The sequence below is a fragment of the Panthera pardus genome, unplaced genomic scaffold (assembly GCF_024362965.1).
Source record: "Panthera pardus isolate Hobbes unplaced genomic scaffold, ASM2436296v1 HiC_scaffold_8, whole genome shotgun sequence".
Classification (NCBI taxonomy): domain Eukaryota; kingdom Metazoa; phylum Chordata; class Mammalia; order Carnivora; family Felidae; genus Panthera; species Panthera pardus.
The window spans coordinates 105,275,754-105,302,208 of NW_026527013.1; the positions used below are offsets into that span (position 1 = coordinate 105,275,754).

Sequence of the window (26,455 nt, forward strand, 5' to 3'; positions counted from 1 at the left end):
ACCCTGTTTTTATATTATTTTTGTTTATCTTCCCTTATGTTCATCTGTTTTGTCTCTTAAAGTCCTCATATGAGTGAAGTCATACGATTTTTGTCTTTCTCTGAGTGATTGCACTTAGCATAATACCCTCCAGTTCCATCCACGTAGTTGCAAATGGCAAGATTTCATTATTTTTGATTGCCGAGTAATACTCCATTATATATATATATATATATACACATATATATATATGTGTATATATATATACCACATCTTTTTTTTTTAAATTTTTTTTTTATGTTTATTTATTTTTGAGACAGAGAGAGACAGAGCATGAACGGGGGAGGGTCAGAGAGAGGGAGACACAGAATCTGAAACAGGCTCCAGGCTCCGAGCTGTCAGCACAGAGCCCGGCGCGGGGCTAGAACTCACGGACCGCGAGATCGTGACCTGAGCCGAAGTCGGCCGCTTAACCGACTGAGCCACCCAGGCGCCCCATACCACATCTTCTTTATCCATTCATCCCTCCATGGACATTTGGGCTCTTTCCATACTTTGGCTATTGTTGATATTGCTGCTATAAACATGGCGGTGCATGTACCCCTTCGAAACAGCACACCTGTATCCTGTGGATAAATGCCTAGTAGTGCAATTGCTGGGTCTTTGGGTAGTTCTATTTTTAGTTTTTTGAGGAACCTCCATACTGTTTTCCAGAGTGGCTGCACCAGCTTGCATTGCCACCAACAACGCAAAAGAGATCCTCTCTCTCCTCATGCTTGCCAACATCTGTTGTTGCCTGAGTTGTTCATGTTAGCCATTCTGACAGGTGTAAGGTGGTATCTCATTGTGGTTTTGATTTGTATTTCTCTGATGATGAGTGATGTGGAGCATTTTTTCATGTGTCTGTTGGCCATCTGGATGTCTTCCTTGGAGAAGTGTCTATTCATGTCTTTTGCCCATTTCTTCACTGGATTATTTGTTTTTTGGGTGTGGAGTTTGATAAGTTCTGTATAGATTTTGGATACTAACCCTTTATCTGATAATGTCGTTTGCAAATATCTTCTCCCATTCTGTCAGTTGCCTTTTAGTTTTGTTGATTGTTTCCTTCGCTGTGCAGAAGCTTTTTGTTTTGATGAGGTCCCAGTAGTTCATTTTTGCTTTTGTTTCCCTTGCCTCCAGAGACATGTTGAGTAAGAAGTTGCTGCGGGCAAGATCAAAGAGGTTTTTGCCTGCTTTCTCTTCGAGGATTTTGATGGCTTCCTGTCTTACATTGAGGTCTTTCATCCATTTTGAGTTTATTTTTGTGTATGGTCTAAGAAAGTGGTCCAGGTTCATTCTTCTGCATGTCTCTGTCCAGTTTTCCCAGCACCACTTGCTGAAGAGACTGTGTTTATTCTATTGGATATTCTTTCCTGCTTTGTCAAAGATTAGTTGGCCATACATTTGTGGGTCCATTTCTGGGTTCTCTATTCTGTTTCATTGATCTGAGTGTCTGTTCTTATGCCAGTACCATACTGTCTTGATGATTACAGCTTTGTAGTATAGCTTAAAGTCTGGGATTGTGATGCCTCCTGCTTTGGATTTCTTTTTCAAGATTGCTTTGGCTATTCGGGTCATTTCTGGTTCCATACAAATTTTAGGATTATTTATTCTAGCTCTGTGAAGAATGCTGGTGTTACTTTGATGGGGATTGCATTGAATATGTAGATTGCTTTGGGTAGTATTGGCATTTTAACAGTATTTGTTCTTCCTATCCAGGAGCATGGAATCTTTTTCTATTTTTTTTTTTTTTTTGTCTTCTTCAATTTCTTTCATAAGCTTTCTATAATTTTCAGTGTATAGATTTTTCACCTCTTTGGTTAGATTTATTCCTAGGTATTTTATGGTTTTTTGTGCAACTGTATATGGGATCAATTCCTTGATTTCTCTGTCACTTCATTGTTGGTGTATAGGAATGCAACCAATTTCCGTGCATTGATTTTATATCCTGCAACTTTACTGAATTCATGAATCAATTCTAGCAGTTTTTTGGTGGAATCTTTTGGGTTTTCCATATAGAGAATCATGTCATCTGCGAAGAGTGAAAGTTTGACCTCCTCCTGGCCGATTTGGGTGCCTTTTATTTCTTTGTGTTGTCTGATTGCAGAGGCTAAAACTTCTAATACTATGTTGAATAACAGTGGCGTGAGTGGACATCCCTGTCTTGTTCCTGACCTTAAAGAATTCCACTTTTATCATTGTCTCTTTACTCATTCTTACTGAGCAAATATATCCTCACCCAAAGCTTCAACTACTCACCCACTGGTAAATCTGCCTGAGCTCTGTGTCAGTATTTCACACTACCTCCCAGATATTTTCTTGTGTATATCACAAGAACCTCACTGGACAAGTAAAAATGGAACCTACAACCTCACCCTCTGATTCCAAAATGATTTTGTATCTTCTTGTTCTTATGAGTTGAATGAAGCTACCAGTCATTTAGACCTCCAACCCCAAATCCAGAAGTCATCCAGATGACTTCTCCCAGGGGCTGCACATTCAATCAGTCACTATGTCTACTCTCTTCTACTTCCTGAGTGTCTCCTTCCCATGTTCTTCATCACCATGGCACTATCTCATTGTGCTGGGCATGAGACTTCCCCTCAAGTCACCATGTTTTTGCTTTTACACACATTATTTCCTTTGCCTAGAATCCACTTTTCCTCTGCAACACTTTTCTTTGGTAAGCATCCCATTATCATCTCATCCTTAATATTCAACTGTGGTATTTCTTCTTTATAATGTACTCCTTGACCTCTTCCTCCCTTCTTCCCCTGTCCCACATCACACTCCTGTAAAATTAGGCAATCCTTTATCTCATATTTCCTGTTACCATGCACACTTACTTTGAGCGTTTTCCATATTGCCTCTCCACTCACTTATTAGCCTCACTCATTCACTTTGTCTATAATATAAGGCCCAGAAAGTACAGTCACTCAAGAAATGTTTCAACAAATGTACATCTGTCCAACATAAAGCATATAGTCTCATGCAGTCGTGTATATAGAGGTGTAATTCTCTTTTTTCATCTATAGTTCAGCTTGACTTTATAGTTAAGCTTCTATTGCTACAGAAGGGTTAAAAATAAAATAATCTTGCCCTATTAAGGTGAGCTTTGTTTATCATTAAAGCAAATCATACTTATCTCACCAATTCTCTTTTCCATCCATCAGGTACAGGGGATGTTTGTGTAATATTATGGACTGGGGATGGGGAACGAGATTGACATCGGAAGTGAATCTGGTTTGCAGGCTTTAGCCCTCACTCCTCTCTATCATTCATTGAGTCTTGGCCCTTTCATTCATTCTTGAGCTTTGGGTTTTAGGCTTTGGGCTTTGGTCTCTGTCCGAAGATTTTTGCTGGAAAAATATCTATGGCCTTATTTGATCTGATATGTCCACATATCCACTGCAAGACCCTTTCTGGTTTTGTCAGTCATTCCAGTAGCCCCTCAGGAATTCTGCTTTATTTTCCCCATACATATTCTTCCCTTATTTTTGCCACATGCAGTTGTGGGGACACTGTACCCACATTGTACCAGTAGACATTGGTCTGATTGCCTGGACACTGCCCACAGGTGTTTCTACTCTAATGCTCAGGGTCATGGATGAATATATGACAAATATGTTGGAGGGCAATGTACTGAGCTCTTCTCAAAGATTCATTGCATCTGATTCTAGTTCTCCTGTAATCTACTTTTCTCTCCTTGGACCTGACAAGTCAGCCTTACAACATTTCACAGCGCTGCCTGCTCCCTGGTTCCTGCAGTACACTCTAGCCCCTAAGGCCAAGACTCTGGTTCTTGCTGTGCAAAACCAAATTTCTATTGGTTGCTTCCTCACTCCTTCCCTCAGAGAACTTTAACAAAACCAAAGCTCTTTTAAATGAAACCTATGTTGGCTTTCAGACTTTGTGTCTGTTATCACTTAAAAATGTTTACCTTAGAACAAAAAAATGGACAAAATCTTTGTTCTGAAGAAATTTGTCATTACCCAAAAATAATGCATTCCATTAGACTGATAAGGGGAAAGCCTTGAGGCAGCAAGAGAAGATAATGGGAAAGATAAACCTATTGTTAAATTTCTAAAATTTACCCTGCAACAAGAGTAGGGATGAACGATAGTTATTGTGCACTTAGTGTGCACTGGGTACCCGAGTATAACGATGGAAACCAGCTAACCTTTGGCCTCCAGGTGCTCTCAAATGGTGAGAGGCACAGACACATACAAGGCTTGGGGTATGACAAGGTAGAAGGTGAGAAGTGCTAGAATGCAGACACAGACACATTACAAGGGCCCTAGGAAAGACAACTCCCAAGGTAAAATGATTTCTGTTTTAATTCTCAGTTTCACATTAGAATCACTAGGAAGAGATTTGAATACTTTTTTTTAATGTTTATTTATTTTTGAAAGAGAGAGAGACTGTGAGCAGGTGAGGGGCAGAGAGAGGGGGAGACACAGAATCCTTAGCAGGCTCCAGGCTCTGAGCTCTGAGTCCAGAGCCAGATGGCCAGACTTGAACTCAGTAGCCATGACGTCATGACCTGAGCCAAAGTCAGACCCTTAACCTACTGAGCCACCCAGTTGCCCCATCACTAGGAAAAGTTTTTTAAAATACTGATGCCTATATGATTTGACCCCTAAAGATTCTGATTTTAACGGTTTGGGATGGGACTTCGATGTAAGTAGTTTTTGGGCCTCAACCTGGGTCATTTTATTGTACAGTTAACATTGAAAACCATTTCAATATGGCAAACATCTAAAGGTGCTGGAAAATTCAGGGTTATGTGTCTGAAAAACCAGTAAACAGAATTAAAAATAGTTAAGTCACCAACTTACATGGCTGGCAGAAGTTATTTTGATGAAAAGTGATGATAAAACTTGTTTGATTTTCCAAGTAGTCTGAAGAGTATTAAGAACATAATTTCACCACCTCCCACTATCGTTGTGAAAGGAATGATCCCAAAGCTGTCACCTCATGACATCACTACCAGCAGCCAGTCTAGAAGGGTGCAAGTCATATCCCCCTCTCCCGGTCTTACAGGATACATCCAAAGGGCATTGTAGACCAATCCTGTAGGCTTTAACCTTTTAGCTATTGCTCGATTCTTCTCTTCTCCATCACCATTGCTGTGCCCTAGTTCATATTGCAATCCCTTCCTTTCTTGTCACCAAGCCTTTAGTGGCCACACACACACAATCCATTCATCTTCCATTCTTCAATCAGAGGTGTTTTTAAAAATACACATATGGGTCAGTGAATGATATTGGCCTTGTTTGGGTTTGAACAACAAAATAGGATGTAAATAAATACTTGTTCATCTAAAAGCTAAAAAAAAAATAATAAAAGTCATGGTTTAAAGTTTTGAAATAGAAACAGGAGGTATCTCACAAGTCATTACCATGTTTAAGTTACGCTTAGAGAGCCTCCAGCAGAAAGGGATATCTGAATAAACTTTTATATTTAGTTAACTAGATCTAAGGGAAAACTACACACAGTAAAAATAAAGCCAGTAGAGGCAAGGGAAAGGAAGAGGTCTGGCCCCTCTTTTCCTTTTATAAAATTATAGATATATTTAGAATAAAAAACTTAGTAAAAGACAAAAGAATAATGAGTCTGTGATGAATTCCTTGCATGTTATGAGTCAACATCACATGGGCAGTTGTGGGTGCTCCTTAAACTCAGCTTCTGAAATCTTGTTTCCCTTCAAGGACATCACTGAGCATTGTTTTATTTCTACTCTTATTTCCTGTTCTCAAGTGAGGTTTGACTGCACTTTTATGTTTTGTTAACTCTGACCACGTAGTTTAAAGGAAATTTTGGAAACGTCTACTTTGTCCATAAATCTGTGGTTGTTTCCATAAATTTCACTCAGTTGCTTTTATTTCTTATTATTGGTGGTCCAAATGAATTGCCTTTAACAGATTTATATTTACTGTCTTATGTACTTTTCCAGTTATCCAGAGTAATTTTGTTTTCCTTTAATAGTTTGTATATTAAGAGTTAATTGTAATTTCACAAACTTCAACTGTAGGGTGTCCAGAAGCAATGTGTACATCAGCAAATATTTGCCAGAATTTAAGCGTATTTCATTCTGAAGCAAATGGATGCTTCCATATTGACAAAGGGTTTTATGTCCCTTCCCCCAAAGAAGTACAACATTTAGTGTTGAGTTGTTAAATTCCTTAGGATCCTAGAGGGTAAATAGTTACCCCTGAAACCATGTTTGCTTTGTAATTTTCAATGTTGAGTCTACTTAAATCAGATTTACAACAGGCTTTTTAAATAAATCCCATTAAAGTATTATAAATAAAACAATTTAAATTACAATGAAAACTTTTTGTTGTAGTAATACATATCAACCTATTACATCAGTTCAGGGATTTTTTTAGCTCTGTGTAGCATTTTTGGGTTTGTTTTTTTTTTTTTTTTTTTTTTTTTTAAGCTCACTCTTTCCAAAAAATAGGGTGAGTTAAATTACAAGTGCAAGGCCAATTGAGTACAGAGTTTCCTTGTGCACAGAGTGGTGAAGTGGTCTTAACCAGCTACCTCTGAATAAAGTAAGTGTTGTCAGTACAACTTATTAATAGTACTGCACACATTTATTTCAGTACAGTAGAGCTTTGTTAAAATGTGATGTCCTAAACACATCATCCACCCGTGATAGAATTTAAATTGCTCAAATTTAATGGATTGCTAAGATTCCATTTAGCAAATTTAAATAGATTTTCCTGTTTAAAATGTAAAGCATGTTTTAATGCATTGCTGCCATGATCAAATGAAATATATTTTGCAGAAAAACTTAAGCAACTTTGAAAGAAAAGGGTTTTTTAATTAATATAACTCTTTAAACAATTCTGGCTTTTGGCAGTTTATAAGCGCAGTGTATATTTCATTGTATTTCATGTCTGAATTAACCATGGAAAATTAAGTCTAGTAAATAAGGTAATCTGTTGCTTTTATAGAAATAGCAGCACAAAATAGATGACAAAAGAGTAAGCATAACACAAAGCATTCATTTTCATGTCCAATTAGAAATTTTCTGTCACGCTTTCTTTAGTGATTTGGTCATCTTGAGTTAAAAGGAAAATTCTACTTTTAAAAGTTTTGTTATTTTTATGAGCATTTCCTACATAAGATTTCACTATTTAAAATTTTTTTTTATTTAAGTATAGTTGCCAAACAATGTTGTATTAGTTTCAGGTGTACAACATAGGGATTTGACAGTTCCATACATTACACAGCATTCACCACGATAAGTGTGGTCACCATCTGTCACCATATAATGTTATTACAATGTTGTTGATTCTATTTCTTATGCTGTACTTTTCATCCCTGTGACTCATTTATCTTATAACTAGAAGTTTGTATCTCTTAATCCCAGTAACCTATTTCATCCACCCTTCTCCCCTCTGGCAACCACTAGTTTGTTCTCTGTATTTATGATTCTGTTTCTGGTTTTTGTCTGTTTTATTTTTTAGATTCCACATTTAAGTGAAATCTTGATATTTGTCTTTCTCTGTATGACTTATTTTACTTCCCATGTTACCCTTTAGGTCTATCCATGTTGTCACAAATGTTATAATCCTACTCTTTCTTATGCCTGAGTAATATCAGGTGTGTGTATGTGTGTGTCTTCTTTATCCATTCACGTATCAGGTGGATGTATAGGTTGCTTACACAGCTTGGCTATTATAAATAATGCTGCAGTGAACATGGAGTGTGTATACTTTTTCAAGTTAGTGTTTTCATTTTCTTTATTCCAAGAGTGGAATTAGTGGATCATAGGGTAGTTCTATTTTTAATTTTTGAGAACATCCATACTGTTTTCCACGGTGGTTGCACCAATTTACGTCCCCATCCACAGTGCATAAGGGTTCCCTTTTTGCCACATCCTCACCAACACTTGTGATCTCTTGTCTTTTTGATTCTAGCCATTCTGACAGGGGTAAGATGATATCTCACTGTGGTTTTGGTCTGGATTTCTCTGATGATGAGTGATGTTGAGCATGTTTTCCTGTGTCTGTTGGCCATCTGTCTGTATGTGTTCTTTGAAAACATGTCTATTCGGGTGCTCTGCCCATTTTTTTAATCAGATTTTTTTTTTTTTTTTTGGTGTTGAGTTGTATGAGTTCTTTATATATTTTGGATATTAACTCCTTATTGGATATATCATTTGCAAATATTTTCTCCTATTCAGTAGTTTGCCTTTTCATTATGTTGATAGTTTCCTTCACTGCACAGAAGCTTTTTACTTTGACGTAGTCTCAATTGTTCATTTTCATTTTTATTTCTCTTGCCTGAGGAGACACATCCAGAAAAATGTTGCTAGGGCTAATGTCCAGGAGATTACTGCCTATAATTTCCTTTAGGAATTTATGGTTTCAGGTCTTACATTTAGGTATTTAATGTATTTTGGGTTTATTTTTGTGTGTGGTGAAAGAAAGTGTTCTAGTTTAACTCATTTTCATGTAGCCATCCAGTTTTCCCAACACCATATATTGAAGAAACTGTTTTTTCCTCATTACAAATACTTGCATCCTTTGTCATAGATTAAGTGACTATATAGGAATGGGTGTATTTCTGGGTTCTCTATTCTAAGTGTCTGCTTTTGCACTTGTACCATATTGTTTTGATCACTGTAGCTTTGTAGTATATCTTGAAATCATGGATTGTGATATCTCCAGCTTTGTTCTTTTTGCTATTTTCAAAGTGGAAACTGAGGCCTATCAGTAATGGTGAGGAATATTTTCTATAACTAAATTTATCTGTGAACTGATACTACACATAGAAACTCCCAGCCCAAGGTAATATCATAAAAAATATATTGGGTTTCATGGAACGTGGTAAAATTCTACATTAAATAATAATTATATTAAATTATTATCTACAATTCTTTTCTAAACACATTTTGCCAAGCTTCCATAATGCTTTACAGAAGCTAATGAAATTTAGCATGATTTATATCATCTCTTTGAAGTAAGGTAGGGAGAAAATAAACACCTGTTGGACAATTATATAAATACAAGTCAGTAGTGAAAGTTGCTAATAAGTCTGAGAAATCTAGAGATCTGATCTTCTGATCTATGCCCTATATTTCCCCGTAATGTAAATATTAGAAGTTTGTTTTCTCAAACATACTGAGAAAAGAATCATTTACAAAGTCTCATGGAATAGCATAGGAAAGAAATCTGAGCCAAGAGGCTAGATGTACTTCTCAGAGAAGCCTGCTTGGCTGCATTGAGTAATTAGGTGTTACAGATTCTTTGTAAAAGCCTGCCAGGTGCAATGTGCTAGGGCACCAGCAGGGCTGAGGGGTTCTCAGCACTTGTTGAATGCTAGAACCATCTAAGGTGCGTCCAAAAAACAGGGCTGCCCAGAACACACCTGAGAGTCCCTAAGGTATCGCTCAAGTGTGTGTATTTTTCAAAATCACCTTTCCTACCCCATCACCTGATTTTAATGCTCAGTGATAGGCACTGACTAATTGTTGGCAACCATTTGTTTATACTCTGTTAACTGCTGACCTGGGCATAGTATTCAAATTGACTCCAAATGTGATTCTCTATATTCAGATACCTAGATGTAGAAAAGAAAATAGACAGGAAACAATAGCAGTGTACCAATCTTTTAAAAACAGAAAAGAAATGCCCCTTGACCACGTATACTAGTTCAGATTCTAGAGTGAAAGGAGTTGCAAGACATAGTCTTTTTTATTTTACTTCTTATAAAGGCTTGAATTCCTAAAACATGTATTTTATTCTTGAAGAGGAATATGGAGTAGGTGCATCAGGAACATGGTTGGGTGAGGGATCAGAGAGACTGTCCCAGGCCTTTGCGATTCAAAGTTGGGCCCCTAGGGCCCAGAAGACAGCTTGCCTATTTTAGCCAATCAGTAAACTAATTTTAAATAAAGAAAAGACTCTGAGCTGGAAATGTCTTATCATCAGAGAAAAGAGCCAATCTCTCTGACTGCTTGGGCGTTCTTTGATGTTGTTGTTAATTGATGTGCTCTTTTGAAAATTGTAAACCCAAGATCATATAGATGGTAAGCTGCCACCGGGATCTGTCTCCTTCACACTAACCACTGTGGTAACCAGCTCTCTAAGACTAACTAGAAGAACCCTGTGTGGAACCCTTTTGAAAACCGAGTGTAGTGCAAATATATTAGTATTCGTTGTTTACATATCAATCCCTCCTTGCTAGCTTTCTCATTCTTCTCTCTATCCCCAGCCTCTAGCTCATAATAGGCACCTAATAAATGTGAGTGACTTTAAAAAAGAAAACAAAACAAAACAAAAACCTTTTAACTTAGATACAGTGAAAGTTGAAGGCTTTCTTTCTGTGTATACATGCCTCTATCCATCTGGTAAAACTGTGTATCTTTAAAAGTATTTTTCTGGGGCGCCTGGGTGGCTCAGTCGGTTGGGTGTCCGACTTCGGCTCAGGTCATGATCTCGCGGTTCATGAGTTCGAGCCGCGCGTCAGGCTCTGTGCTGACAACTCAGATCCTGGAGCCTGCTTCCGATTCTGTGTCTCCCTCTCTCTCTGCCCCTTCCCTACTCGCACCCTGTCTCTCTCTGTCTCAAAAATAAATAAACGTTAAAAAAAATAAAAAAAAATAAAAAAAAATAGAAGTATTTTTCTGCAAACCCAGAAACAGAGCTTATGATTTTGTTTCCACTTAAATAGAACTATATTATTCTGTGTCTTTATTTAATTTTGGATGGTATAACTTGAATAATTGTCTATGTCAGTATTTAAACATTTTCCTCAGTTTTAAGCCAGTGAGGAATAGTCTGCAATATCCATAGAACAACATTTATACAGCCATCTCCCTATTGATGGACATTTGTGGCTTTTTTGTTTTGTTTTGCTGTAAACCATGTCCGAATATTTCTGTAATATAACTAGAAATGGAATTTCCTGATTCTAAAAACACGTATAATTTTTTGATACAATGTCAAACTTCCCTCATAAAATGATTGTGTCAGTTTATACAACCCAAATAGAGAGTGATAATGCCCATTCCCACACCCCCACCAAACCTAGGTACCATTATATTTTTCTTTCTTTCATTAAACCACATTTAATGGAGAAAATTTTATTTGGCTATTTTACATTTGTATCTATACCTTCTAAACACTGTACCTGAGTCAAAATCATACAATGTTTTAATCTAAATGGCAGCTAATATAATCTACTTACTGTATAATACATCAAAACTGTCATTCTATTTTTATTTTTATAAATTTCTGTGTTAAAATACAACTTTGATATTGAGTATCTGTTTTTTCTATGGATCATAATTATATGTAACTGTTATTACTGAGCATTTAATGTCTTCCCAATGCCTTACTAGTTATATAGCAATGAAAACCCTTGTACACATGGTTTTTCCTAATCTTTATGAATAATTTATTAAAATGAATTCCAGGTAGTGTTATGACTGGGTCAAAGGTTTTAATTATTTTTATGGCTCTTGGTAAGATTCATTAGGTTGCTTTAGAAAAGTGTTAGATCAATTTTTATAAATCAAGAACACATTACTACAACAGACTCTTGACTACCTTTCTGAAATATGGTAAATTTTTATTTTAAATTTGAGTAGTATATACAACTCTTCTTTCATAAATTGTAATTAGTGGATATATAAAAAGAATGGTGAGTAAATATTTATGTGTCCCATGTTTAAAAAGTGGTTATGTTATGATGCTAACTCAAAGCAACAGGATACAGAATGAAGTATAAAATCATGTATATACCTCAACAATAGATAATTTTAATTTCATTTTTTATATCTTTTTATTTTTTTCCTAATTAATCACAGTGAGTATTACAACAGGGCTGAATGTCCTCCATGTATTTCTGTGGTCAAAGGATCTGTCTCTTTCTTTTAGGAAATTTACCAGTGGTGTGGTTCCTCATGTAACAAATACGAGCGTCTGAAGGCAAGCCAAGTTGCCATTGGCATTCGGGACAATGAAAGGAAAGGAAGATCACAACTAATTGTGGTGGAAGACGGAAGTGAACCATCAGTACTCACAAAGGTGTTGTGATTTGTTTTTTAAAGGTTTACCACTCTAAGTCGTGTGTGTGTGTGTGTGTGTGTGTGTGTGTGTGTGTGTGTGTTAATTTAAGCTAATTCTCAAAAACTAAGTCTAGACCAAGATTAGGTAAGAGGAAACATCAAGGTTGTCTAAGTGATGGTATAGAGAAAACAGAAAGTCATGACTGTTTTCTTTCACCCTTGGTATGACCACCAGAGGAGGCTCTGACTTCATTGTCTGTCACACAGGACAGACAGGGAACAGTTCTGAGATTGGCTATAGTAATATATTTTGGAAGTAAAATATATATATTTTTAATGCAGAGATATTTTTCAATTTTAAAGTTAATTATTATACTAAAAGAATGAAATAAAATCTTATTCCAAAAGATTAAATATACCAATATTTTAAATACTTCAGTCATTTTAAACCACGAATTATAGGCAAGACACTTATGATTATAGTATAGTGGTTAAATTAATTTGAAAATTATCTCCATAGCTCTTTATACCTACATTATTTACTTAACGATTTTAGCAGTCTTAGACGTTTAGTTGTGAACAATGTTACTCCTTAAAGAAAACGGCAGTGAGTGCCAAAGTGTATATATTTTATATTTTCCCTTACAATTATGGGTAAAGGGTATAATCATATTCATGTTTCTTGATATATATTGCTACATTGATTCCCATTTGTTCAATAAACAATATTTATTGAACCCCTGTGGTATGTCAAGCACTAAAATGTTTGTACCAATGTTTGTTCCCTCTTGACTTTACAGAACCCCATCAAAATTTACTGTTATAATAATATTGTCTTGAATCCTCCTGCATATAGAGGTGATATCTCTTTGAGTTCTCATTTTTCTCATTTCCTGGGATATTACACATTTTCCTCAATGATTTTAGCTATTTGCACTTAAATTTTTCTAATGACTATCTTGTACACGTTTTTAACAATTTTGATTTACAGCATTTTTATACATGAGAGTCACTTGATGTAGCAATAGCCTCCATAATCCACCGATCAAAAATTAAATGTGACATAATTTTATTATTGTAATGTCTTTTTTTAAAATATTTATTTATCTTAGAGAGAGAGAGAGAGAGACAGACAGACAGACAGACAGAATGTGAGCAGGGAAGGGGCAGAGAGAGAGGGAGTGAAAGAATCTGAAGCAGGCTCCAGGCTCCAAGGTGTCGGCACAGAGGCTGATGTGGGGTTCGAACTCACCAACCGCTAGATCGTGACCTGAGCCGAAGTTGGATGCTCAACCGACTGAGCCACCCAAGCACCCCTTTTATTGTAATATCTTTAAACTTTACTATTTTAATAACCACCAAACACAGATATTCATGTTAGTGATTTTTGAGAAGTGACTTTTATTCACTGGGAAGATGTTCATGGTTAAATGCTAAGAGAAAAGGCAGGATATAAAATTTTACATATAATAATAATATATAAGTTTATATGTAGGTATATAGCTATATATTCATATGTACATATATATCTGGAAAGAAATATGCTGAAATATTGGCAATATTACTAATTTTGCCTTTGGCTCTCGGCTGCTTGTTATTTTTTTTCTGTTTTTGTCTTTGTATTTTCAAAGTTTATTGTAATAGTGTAATAGATGTGTGTTTTCATTTTATAATCAGGGAAAAAAGGATATCCAACAAAACAAAGTAAAATTAGAGGTTAACTGGCTTTTCAATATTCATAATAACATGGCTAATAAATTAGACTTTGGAAGCTATTCAAAACAACTTCTTGAACTTTTAATATTCTTTAAAGGCCTCTGTTGTAAAATGTAATCACCACTTAAGGCTTCCAAGTTTCATATTTGGAAGCAAAAATTTAGAAGTAGGATATACTTCTACTTGATTGTAACCTCTTGTTTCAGTAACTATGCTTTGGTAGGTGTGGACCCAGGTCCAAGATTTGCCCTGGTGGAGTAGTGGAGGAGGGGCTGTGTTAACTATCTGATGAGCTTTTCTACTGTCATCTTGGGTCCCAAGCCAAGTCCCTTAGCTTCTGTTGTCTCTGGTTCCTCATTTGTGAAGTAAAGGGTTGGACAGGGTGGCTTCTGGTCCCTTTAGGGTCCAGTGTCTGTCATTCCACCTTGTCTCTTAGGCAGTTTCTGTGTTTAATTACCAAATCATTTCTACTCTCTTCCAGGAAGAGAAACCACTGAGGTTGAGGGCCTGAACTATGCATATATACATTTGATACACTTGCTTATTGGATTTCTTTCAGAGTTTTGAGAGAAAAAAAGCGTAAGCATTACACTGTTAAATTTGTAAAGGAAGTGCAAACCTGAAGAAAAAAAATTGTAAAAATATAACTTTGATTTTAAAATATTAATGATAGAGATAAAGGACATAATACTTAATATAAAATGTGATGTCTTTTTTAAAGGGGATTTTCATTTTTCGGTTTTTAAAATATTCTAGAAAACATCTACTTTGCTTTCTATTCAGTTAATTCAGTATATACTGCATTATATTTCATAGGTCTCAGTTACACAATGAATTTTCTTTTTAAAAGAATTTGTTGGGCTTTTTGTTTTCACAAATGTTGTTTTGTAGCCTGGTTACAAGGGTAAATAGTTGTTTGATGAATAAATCATGCACCTATAATAAACTAGTTTGACTTTCTAGGTTTTCTTAACATTGTACCCACAATGATAAAATTCAAAGAGGTCATTAATTAGGTTAGGAGAAAATTACCTTATTTCTACTAACCTTTTCATGAAAACCTTCTACAAGTGTGAATATAGTTGACGAAACAGCAGTATAAGCAGCATCTGTGACTTGTCAGGTCATGTTATTGCAGATAACTTTAAAATATCATTGCTGTTTGTCACTTCTTGGTAATTACGATAGTTATTAGACCTGCTGTTCAATATTGTTATTTAATGAGTAAATTAAAACTCTTATATTTTACTTTATCACATTTAGAAAATACATTTTGATAGTTGTATCCCAATATAATAGGTTTCCATTGTAGTACTTTGTATTCTATTTTATGTGATTAAAAAGTTTTTTTCTTAGAAGAGGGTTATAGGATTCAGAAGTTATCCAAAGTGGTTTGTAGCACACGCATGCACACACACACACACACACACACACACACGCACACAAAAGGTTTCCTTGTAGAAGACAATGGAATGTCATTTCTTTTTCTGAGAGTCTAATGCAACTATTGATATTGCTAGAAAAGGATTCTAAAAATCTAAAAATCTTTCAAAATGTCTTTTAAAATGGTCCTTTTAAGTGATTCATTTTTAATGATATTCTTTTAAAGTTATTTGTCTTCAGAAACTTTGAAACTATATGATTAGTAATGACTTAAAATCAAAGACTTCTAAGCTATTTAAATGATTCTGTTATCATTACTCTATATTGGATGCTGAGTATTTGGAATATCAAAGTGCTAAACACAATAAATAGTGAAAACACATCAAAGTGCTAAACATAATAAAAAGTGAAAAAAACTTTGAGAGTTTTTTAAAGAATTCATCTTTATTTTTAGAGATTTCTGCTATCTGTTAATACCATACCATTCATATAATTTTGATATGATTTAATTCTATGATGATCATAAATTTACCCTTCAAACCAAAATACTTGGGGGAGTAATTAAGGGGGGCCCACATTAGACAGCACTAAGAGACAACATGTATTAACAAGACTGTCTGGGGAAAGAGGGTATATGTTCAGCTTCTTTCTTGTATCTTTAGCACTTTTAAAAACTCATCTGCCTAAATATGAAAATTATTCTGTCCATGGAACTAAACTAAAGCCTGTAGGTAAAGTCACATCTCACCCATATTTTTTCATCACTGTAAATGTATTTACCAGGAAAAACTGCCCATAAATTATGGAAAGCTTTTTTCTTGCTCTTTCTTCTTTTCCTATTTAAAAGAAACAATCAATGAATGTGAATGAAAATTAAATATGCCACTAACCCTAAGGTTCAAAACTTTCTTCATTGGTCCTATTCATCCTCTAAACATTAGGAGGGAAGCTAAAAGAGTGCCCTGAGGAAAAATTGCAAGGTTGATAATTTATCAGTTTTACAGACTCATGTTTTAAAAAGCACCATCTGGTAGATATCAAAAATAGAATGTAGAAGGGGCAAAATTTTTTGAAATAACAACAGAAATCAACTAATTTGCCTTAACCTCAAAAGACTTCTTTTCAATATAATTTAATGAGCTTATTAAGTCTATCATCATTGTAAATGCTAGCTGAAGAATACTGGCAGTAACCATGCTATAAGGAAATTGTAAGCAAGTGCTATATTGCCGAACCGTTAGATTTCTTGCTTTTATAAAAATACTAAGGCTCCCTGGGAAGTCAGTGCAATCATTTTTCAGGTTCTGGACAAGAAAGAAAATTGGCATATCATGTTATGTGTCAGTTAATAAGTATTTATTGAGCCCTCTGTTCATTCCCAATGAAGCTCAGAAATTACTTATTTTATTGTCTGAGAAGAAGAGCACACACTAGATCTAAGACAGAGTCAGAAAATGGGAGCAGATTGTGAGGGTCCACAAATACCAGAAAGCATACCACCATGATTGGAAGCCTTCTCATGATGAAATTCTTGTATTTTAGGCTATATGATAATAGCATATAGGCTAAATTAACCTCCGAAGAATCTCCCAATATAGGACTTGTGTTCATCTTATTCTAAGTCATAGTTGTCAACTTGAAAATAAAATAGCGTTTTCAGTCATTCTCTTGGCAAGTTGGTTGGATATGTATGATGTGCTCATCTGGGTATCTTGTGAGTAAAATCTAGAGTTAAATAGTGTAAGTATTTCTTAAATTACTCTTTAGAGATGTCTGTTTAAGCTAAGAATACAAATTTAGTTCTATTTTTCCCAAGTATTTTGCCAAATAAAACTTATGTGTTACCATTTGCCAGGCTAAGTTCCTTGAGGGAAGGCACTAAACTGCCTTTAGATCTGTGTTGCCTTTATAGCTCTAACTCCTTGATCATTCGTATTTGGATAATTAATACAATTAACTGTGAACCACATGGTACCAGAAACCCATTACATTTGTTTTTCTATTTTCTAAAGTATAGTAGTATCTCTTAAAAAAACTCTTCTATGTTTTAGATAATAGTGTTGGTGAAGATATGAAAAAGACGTACTGTTGATTGTTTTAAAATCAACTGCATTTATAAAAGAGCAGTTGAAATTTAGATAAGTACAATTCATATATTCTACTAGTCTTCTATCTGCAGGTGGATAGTTAACAACTAACCTTTTGGAAAGTAATAGCTGAGTCTTGGGCTTGTTTATATTGTAATAGCTGAGTCTTGGGCTTGTTTATATTGACTTACAATACCTTCCCATGTGTTAGGCAGCGTGTACTTCAGGTGAAAGCATGTAGCACATTAAAAATAAGTAACTGGAAGGGGCGCCTGGGTGGCTCAGTCGGTTTGGCATCCGACTTCGGCTCAGGTCATGATCTCGCGGTTTGTGAGTTTGAGCCCCGCATTGGCTTCTGTGCTGACAGCTCAGAGCCTGGAGCCTGCTTCAGATTCTGTGTCTCCCTCTCTCTCTCTGCCCCTCCCCTGCTCATTCTCTGTCTTTCTCTGTCTCAAAAATAAATAAAACATTAAAAAAATTTTTTTTTAAAAAGTAACTGGTATATCGGGACACCTGGATGGTTCAGTTGGTTAAACTCTGACTTCAGCTCAGGTCATGGTCTCATGGCTCATGGGTTCAATCCCCACCTTGGGCCCTGTGCTCTCAGCTCAGAGCCTGGAATCTGCTTCAGATTCTCCATCTCTGCCTGCCCCTTCCCCGCTCTCGCTCTCACTCTGTCCTCTCTCTCTCAAAAATAAATAAACATTAAAAAAATTAAAAAAAAAAGAAACAAGTAGCTGGTATCTAAAACTTTTCATCCTATGATAAAAATGCATGTTTCCAGGAGCTGTAGTTGGATACTCTTATCTGTAGAGTGCTTCCTTCCAGGTCAGCTCACCTCCCCACTTAGTGTCCAGCTACCACAAAAACCCACTTCTCTCTCTCTCTAGCACACAACACTGCTGTCCACTGACCTTGACTACTTTGCTTGGCTGTGGCCCACAGTGCTGGTACTGCCTCTTCTCATCGCTAGATTAAAAGTGAATATACCCCATGAACTCCAACGAACTATACAAGTGTAGAGCTTTATTTTTAAAATCACCCGATATATTTGTGTTATTCTTCCCCCAAAGTTAACATCAAAAGGCATTGCATATTATTCATGCTTCCTAAGTTCTTATATAATCTAAATTTACAGAAAAGTAAAACTTGGAGTGATTTTGAACAGCTAGTAACCTGGATATTGGAATAGTCATATATTTTATTTAGCATGCAAAGTAGAAGATTAAGAAAGAAAAAGTTGGAAATACTTGGAAATTTGGAAATTTATAATTCTGTCAAAGTTTCTCTGTGGAAATGTTTGTTTCATAACATAATGTTCGGCTTATTGAATTTCCATGGGATCACAATTCAATCTTTTAACTAAAATATTGTATGTTTAAATTAAGCATGATCATTTTGAAAATGTTGCTATATAGAGAGTGGGACAGACTATTTTCTGGGGATGACCTTTGGTTAGATAGATCAGTCCCCATTTATCTTTGTAGAATAGTATCAAATGATACCAAAAATAGAAATAGGGAGCTAGGGGTGCCTGGGTGGCTCAGTCGGTTGAGCATCTGACTCTTGATTTCGGCTCGGGTCAGGATCTCCTGGTTCATGAGATCGAGCCCCACGTCAGGCTTTGTGCTGACAGTGTGGAGCCTGCTTGGAATTCTTTGTCTCCCTCTCCCCCCCACCCCTTTCTCTCTCTTTCTCAAAATAAATAAATAAACATTAAAAAAAGAAAGAAAGAAATAGGGAGCTGTTTTGAAAATCCCCTCATGACCATTTTGGAACAATGAGTATATAGTATTTTTTAAAGGTTCTAAAGATTTATAGAAAAGTAATATAAAAATAAAAATCACATTGCTTTTCAGCATCTGGGAACAAACATGGGTATTTTGAGCTCTTTAAATGTAAGACTTAAGGTTGTTTTTTGGGTTTGTAATAGCACCCCCCACCCATCCCTCAGTAACTATTTTCTGTTGCCTTCTTACTGATTTCATTGTTAGTCACAACTGTGTACTTTGTAAGGGTGGAAATTTGAGCTGCATGAGATAATAATTTGGTCAATGGACACAGTAAACACTTAGACAGTAGGAGACAAAAGTTTCGTCAGATCAACACTTCATGAGTGCTGTGCAAGTAGCTTTAGCTTCCTTATTTATCCCTCCATTATTTTCCAGGGTCTTCTTGTAAATTCTTGGGAAATTGAACATTGTCTTAAATGTTTTGTAATTTCCCATTCTTGTAGCACGTTGTCTGGCACATAGGTGTTCATCAGTATTCATTGCCTGAAATAATATTATTAAGAGAGCCGTGTGGAAAGAGGAGGCCCGTTTATGGCCTTAACCATTCAAAGATTTTTAACTTGCCAGGATCCAAAGTATTTGCCAACCTCTCTAGTTTAGTCCTGAGTAGAGAGAAAGCATCAGAGGTACCCCAAAATGGGAATCTTTCCTTTTCTTCTCTCTGTTGCATTATAATTAAATCATTTTTTCCATTTTGCTTTATAGCCATGATACTCAGTACATACTCAAATCCCAAAATGGGTGATGGGCGTTGAGGAGGGCACTTGTTGGGATGACCACTGGGTGTTATATGTAAGCAATGAATCATGGGAATCTACCCCCAAAACCAAGAACACAGTGTATACATTGTATGTTAGCCAGCTTGACAATAAATTTTGCTATAGAGAGTGGGAGAAACTATTTTCTGGGGGTTGACATGAATATGAATATATATTCATATATATTCATATATAATCATATGTATTCATATATATTCATATATAATCATATGTATATGAATTATAGTGACAGGTAGCACATAGTGCAGGGTTGTAATGCTTTCAGGAACACTGCGGTTGCTATAGATTTTTTTTTTTTTGCTATAGCTATTTTTATCTACCATTTATTGATAGTTCACTATGTGCCAGGCACTGTTCAAGGCACCATTCATTGTTGCTATTTATTTTAATGAGTCTTTTATTTGGATTTCTAATATTGAATTCAGGTACTCATTTAATTTAGGTACTCGATTATCCAGTGTGGGAAGTTGAAATATTCTGATCAAAGATAAGAAATACAGCGCACTGGACACCTGGGCAGCTGAGTCATTAAGAAATACATCAATAATGTAGTTAACCATATGCTGCAATATAATAGTCCAAATAATCTTCCACTTTGTCACACTAAAGGTCAAATGAAGGCTTATGACCTTATTGATCAGGTGTCACTTTTGTATAATGAACCCAAATTAATACTGTTTGGCAATCATTTTTGAAGGAGGTGACGTTTCATTTATTTTGCAGCTGAAGTGGGATCTAGTGTGTGATAGGACCTGTAAATAAGATAGTGTGATTCTAGGACAGATGGGCTATATATAGAAGGATAGATCCTTTCCCCTACAAAGTCTATATCTGCATCAATAAACCAATATAAATATTGAACTATAATGGCAGGTTTCATTTTCTTTCTTTATATCATTCCTCGTGTTTGTTATAATATTAGTGATAGTATATAATTTTAAAAAACTAACAGTAAGACTATTTTCTTTCAGCAGTTTTAGGTCAATTTCATCTTATTCCTTGTGCTAAGAATGAACCAAACTCAGATATCAAAGAACCAGATCTCTAAGATTCAGCGATTCATAATTCCTTGGCATTCATTTTATAAATTTGTTTTTCAATTATTTATTAATATTTATTAACAGTAATATTAATTTTTTAAATGTTTATTTTACTTTTTTAAATTTTTTTGAAGTTTATTTATTTATTTTGAGAGCAAGAGCAGGGAGGGGCATAAAAGAGAGGGAGAGAGAATCTCAAGCAAGCTCTGCAGTGTCAGCACAAAGCCTCATGTGGGGCTCAAACTCACGAACCATGAGATCATGACTTGAGTTGAAATCAAGAGTCCTATGCTTAACTGAGTGAGCACCCAGGCACCCCAATGTTTATTTTGTTTATTTTGAGAAAGAGAGAGAAAGAGAGAGAGAGAGCAAGCAGGGAGGGGCAGAGAGAGAGAGAGAAAGAGAGAGAATCTTAAGCAGGCTATATACTGCCAGCACAGAGCTTGATATGGGGCTCAAACTCATGAACTGTGAGATCATGACCTGAGCTGAAATCAAGTCAGATGCTTAACCAACTGAGCCAACCAGGTGCCACAGTATTATTAATTTTATATCAGTTTCCTCTTATATCTTGTGCTAAGAATGGGCTAAGTCCAGACATTAAAAGTTGGCTCTCCAAGATTCAGCAATTCATAATTCCCCAGTATTTATTTTGTAGTTAACATTTGTTTAATATCGTGAGGAAATGTATTCACATATTGGAAACAACTCCCTAAAATGGAGACCCATTTAAATTGTGTTTCTAAATCCTGTTATCGAAAGCCAAGGATCACACTGTGGTGGAACTGTGTTATATTGGCAGTCCTTGGGCAAATGAAAAACCAGTAATTGCTATTAGAAATGCTGTTGTGTTTGCAAGGATATCCAGTACAATTCTATAGTTATATTATTGTGGATATATACATATACATATATATCCAATCATTATATATATACATATATATAATTTATATTTATTTATATATTATATATTTATATATTTATATTTTATATTTTATTTATTATTTATTATATAATATATATTTTTAAAATATACTTCTTGTTTATTTTTAATTTTTATATATTATTTATATTATATATATATTTATATACGAAAAAGTATTTTAAAGTGACTTTTTCGGGAAAGCATGGTTTGTTCACGTAAATATGGTATATTTTTAGTGGAAACCAAGAGGCAATCCTCAGTTCTGGGTATTTCATAACATTTTACTAATCGGGAAAGAGTTACCAACACACTGTTAAAAAATATTAAGATATATGAGTACCTTAATGCAAACAAACAAGAGCTATGCAAAGTATACTGGGAAATGAAGTCCTGTGCCATGCATAATGGAGAAACGAAATATCAATGCCCGATTTCAATGAATTCCGGCAACTAAAAAACAAACCAAAACTGAAAATAGATTTTAATGAAGTCTGACAAAGTGCATGTGGACAAGACAAATACATTAATTAAACACTATTTCAAACTAAGCAGCAAATGTACTACAATTAAATATCCGTTTTTGTGATATTCACCATCATGGAGTTTTATTGCTATGTGATGGCATAATTTCTCTCATCTTGTTGTCCTGTAGGGGGTAAGGGCAAGTGGCTCATGGACAAACTCAATTTTGTTATGTGTTCCTTAATCTTTCAAGTTGCACTTTTCTTTACATCATACAAGTACTACTTAATATTAACACAGAAATTCCATAATCTAAGAAACAAATTTGTGATGGATTTTTTTTGCTGCAGAGGAGGTAACAACAGCCACCATCACGGCAAACATCCAGAGCCTACAATCCTTCTATGGGCGTTACAAGGATGAACTCATTTAATTTTTACAATGGCCCTAGAAAGTGGATATATTTGTTATCCACTGTCTTGGTTTGTGTTCCTCCAAAAAAACAACTCTATACAAGGACTTGGGGGCAGGTAGTTATCTGAAGATGATCCTGGAAACACCAAGGAGGAGTAAAGTGAGGCAATACTTTGTGAGTATGTGGTTTACTGCTACGGGGAACTGGGGCTTAGTCCCACAGGGACCCTATGAGAAATTGTATGGAACACACTTTGGAATCAGCCCACAGGAGGCTGAGGAGGCTGTAGGATTTAGGTAGTAATTCCCATCCTTCATTAGTTGAGGGTCACTCTGGGTGTTAACTCTCCAGAACTCCATCCTGCCTTGTGTATGGATACAGTACAGCTCGATGGCCAGATAATCCCATGAGACAGAGAGCAGAAGGCTTTGACCTTTAAGAAATCACCTACAAATGACCTCCAAAGTCGACCAAAGTGAGATGGGCAGAGCACCAAGGGCATCTCTCTATACCCTTACTTGACAGGTGAAGGAAGTAAGTCATAGAGCCTAACCTGTCCAAGTGAGAATGGGAATGGGAGAGCTGCAACTCACATGCAGACAGTCTTCACTGCAGAGCAATGGTTTTTTTCCTTTTTATCAAAAAAAAATTTATTAATGTTTATTTTAGAGAGAGAGAGGGAGAAAGAGAGAGAGAGAGCGAGAGAGCGAGCACAAGTTGGAGACGGGGAGACACAGAACCCAAAGCAGGCTCCAGGCTCTGAGCTGTCAGCACAGAGCCCTATGCGGGGCTCTAACTCACAAACCGCGAGATCATGATCTGAGCCAGAGTTGGTTGCTTAACAGACTGAGCCACCCAGGCACCCCCAGAGCAATGGTCTTAAACATACGGACAGATGGGAATCCCATCTGCTGCCAAGTTCTTTCATAACTTCCAAAAATTATGCCACACACATTTAAAAAAAATGTTTATTATGTTTGAGAGAGAGAGAGAGAGAGAGAGGGAGAGGATCAGAGAAAGAGGGAGACAGAAAATCCCAAGCAGGCTCCAAACTTTCATCACAGAACTCAACATGGGGCTCAAACACACAAATCGTGAGATCATGACCTGAGCTGAAATCAAGAGGTGGTCTCTCAACCCAGTGAGACACCCAGGGGTCCCTGCCGCACACTTTTGACAGTCATACCTATTTTATGTATTCCATATCATAAGTAATACCTTTGGTAACATAATGTTTGTACTCAGTACATTTGTTTCATATCTCTTACTGTCAGCATAAAACCTTTCATCTTTACTATGGAGGGTCATACAGGATAATTGGGGTAGACATTTTCTTGGAAAGAAAATACATTTTTTTAATGTAATATAAAAAGCATGGAAACATTTTTTCAGGTACCTCAGAGTATATGAAAGCCATTTTGAGTTTTCTCAGTTAAATTTCAGTGCTTGGAAATTTTCTGAATTATGGAGCTAGAGAGCTCGAAGCGTTCACAACACTCTTGCCGTAAAACATGACTTAATCTGATCAAATATAATATGTAAATCATATTTATTGACCTCTTCCTAAGGGGATAGAAGGAGGTAAAACAAAATAAATTTGTGTCAATATGTGCATATGTGTATGTGGTGAAAAGGAACAGTGAAAACAGTGCTCCTAGAGGTTTATTGAGCTCATGCTGTCATACTGGGATGCCCTGTGTAGCTCTTTGTCTCCTTGTCTCCCCCAAAAGAAGACACTGGAGAAGAAATGCACTTTCTTCTCCATTCCACCCTTCATCCAACCGATAGTTTTTCCTCTGATAATCTCCAAATTTGGTGAAAATAAGCAATAAGTTACGAGGGGAGAAGCTCAGAGGCATTATGATAGAGAGCCAACCTTGAGAGGAGGAAAGTGATCCTCTCTGGACTACATTTACTTCCTAAACATTTCTGAATTTGAGAATCCTTACAGGCTATTTTCATATATTTAGGGTTAAAAACAAGTGGAATGTGTGCTGCCACTTCTCCTGCCTTTCCAGGAAGGAAATGACTGGTGGATCATGTTAAATCTTCTCACTAAATTTGGAAGCAACCTCAGAATCTTTCTCTGCAGACTGCTCCTGCAGCTGCTGTCTGTAGTGAGGGTTAGCCAGGTGAAACCTATGTAGCATCTCTGTGCTGAAAGTCAGCTCACTGACGACAAGGGACCACAGCTAACGTATTAGCCGTTATAGCCACAGCCCTTTCCTTTGGTGCTGATATATCATAGACACTCCACAAATAAGCCTTACTGACAAATAAACTGTAACTGATGTATTCTGACTCACCAAAATAAGGTCATATGTACAGGACTAAATGAAATGGGGAGGTACGATTGAACCATATGGGAAGATCAGAGAATCAGTTTTATAACCAAGGATTACTAGGTCTTATTTTCTTTCTCAGCATTATTAACTATTCATTTGTTGATGCACAGGAGACTATTCTTTAGGTTTTGCTTGAAGAGGGATATTTAGATCTACTGGTTATAATTTTAAATCTAAAATGTAAGACTTTGACAAAGGTATGCTATCAAGACCTAGACTACTTAGTGACATCATTAGATTAAGACATGAACAAGTAGTAAGTGAATAAATGTAAGTCGCAGGGAGATGTGTAGCAAGAAGTTCAGTGGTAAAAATCATCGCGCAAAGAATCAAAGTGGTGATATGCAAGGTCACAATCAAAGAGAGAGAATGACCCTTTGACCAAGGCAAATTTGATTCAGTGTATATAAGGGTGGATAAAGGATGCAAGATCTGACTTTTGTGGCATTCTCACTATGTGCCAAGTATAGCGATAGTCACTTCACATACATTATTTCATCGTGATGATTATGAGTGGTATTAATTATCAGACCATTTGAAGTGTGGAAACAGAATCCCAGAGTCACTCAGTAGTGGGTCCTCCCAGCTCAGAGTGCCAGAGCCTGCCAGATGAAGGGATTGTCAAGAAGACAAGGGGGAATGCTCATTGTGAAACATACAAATCAGGAATGCCAGAGGCAAACAATGGAAGTTTCTATTCAAGCACTAATCAGGTAGAAATGCCCAAATGAGTTTGAGGTCTTACCCCCCGAAAAAAAAAAAAAAAAAAAAAGTTTAATGATTCCCAGAAAGGGCAGAAGGACTAAACATCTTTACCTGAGATTTGCTCCAGGACAGCTTCCTGACTGCCAGGCCATGGTAATTTGTCCAGGGGAAGAGTTCCCTGGGAAGCTATTTTAATATCAGGAATGCTTGGCAGACCTGTCCTGATGGTTGAGATGGATGAACCAAGTTAACAGAGCTGATGCCACTAAACCCTTGAATATACCATAGAAACAGGCCCAGAGGGCTTTGAAAATCCGCAACAGTACCAGGCTTCAATCAGAATCTTGGGCTCAGATTCATACTTTCGCACTGTTTATCATAACTACCCAGATGGTTCTAGAATGTAGCCAGTTAAAACAACTGCTCTAATTTAATCAGTTGGCATTCTGGCTTATGTATTTTAATAATTTGTGAGTAGCTTTCCATGATAGCGTCTTGTAAGTAGGTTTCCATAGTATGGTAACTTGTGAATTTGCTCTCTACATTATAACTTACGAGTTAACTTTCTTGTGAGTTGGACTTTCTAAGTCTAATATCTAATCTGGTGATGTTACTGTAACACTGAGAATCAGACCTGTATCATGGTGAGTTCCCCAAGGCCACAGGATTCCCTGACTTCTCTAGAACTACACTGTCAAATACAGCATTGACACATATGGCTATTACAGTTCTGATTTAAATTAATTAAGATTAAAT

General features: G+C 36.1%; 1 protein-coding gene across 1 annotated transcript in view; it reads left to right on the top strand.

Annotated features, from left to right (window-relative positions):
- The window catches only part of SCIN (scinderin), an 80,645-nt gene that overhangs the window by 16,679 nt on the left and 37,511 nt on the right, over window positions 1-26,455 (top strand). Inside the window, exon 4 of the mRNA XM_019443470.2 lies at window positions 11,919-12,068. Coding sequence (XP_019299015.1) covers window positions 11,919-12,068 — 150 coding nt within the window. The remainder of the gene's footprint in view (window positions 1-11,918; window positions 12,069-26,455) is intronic.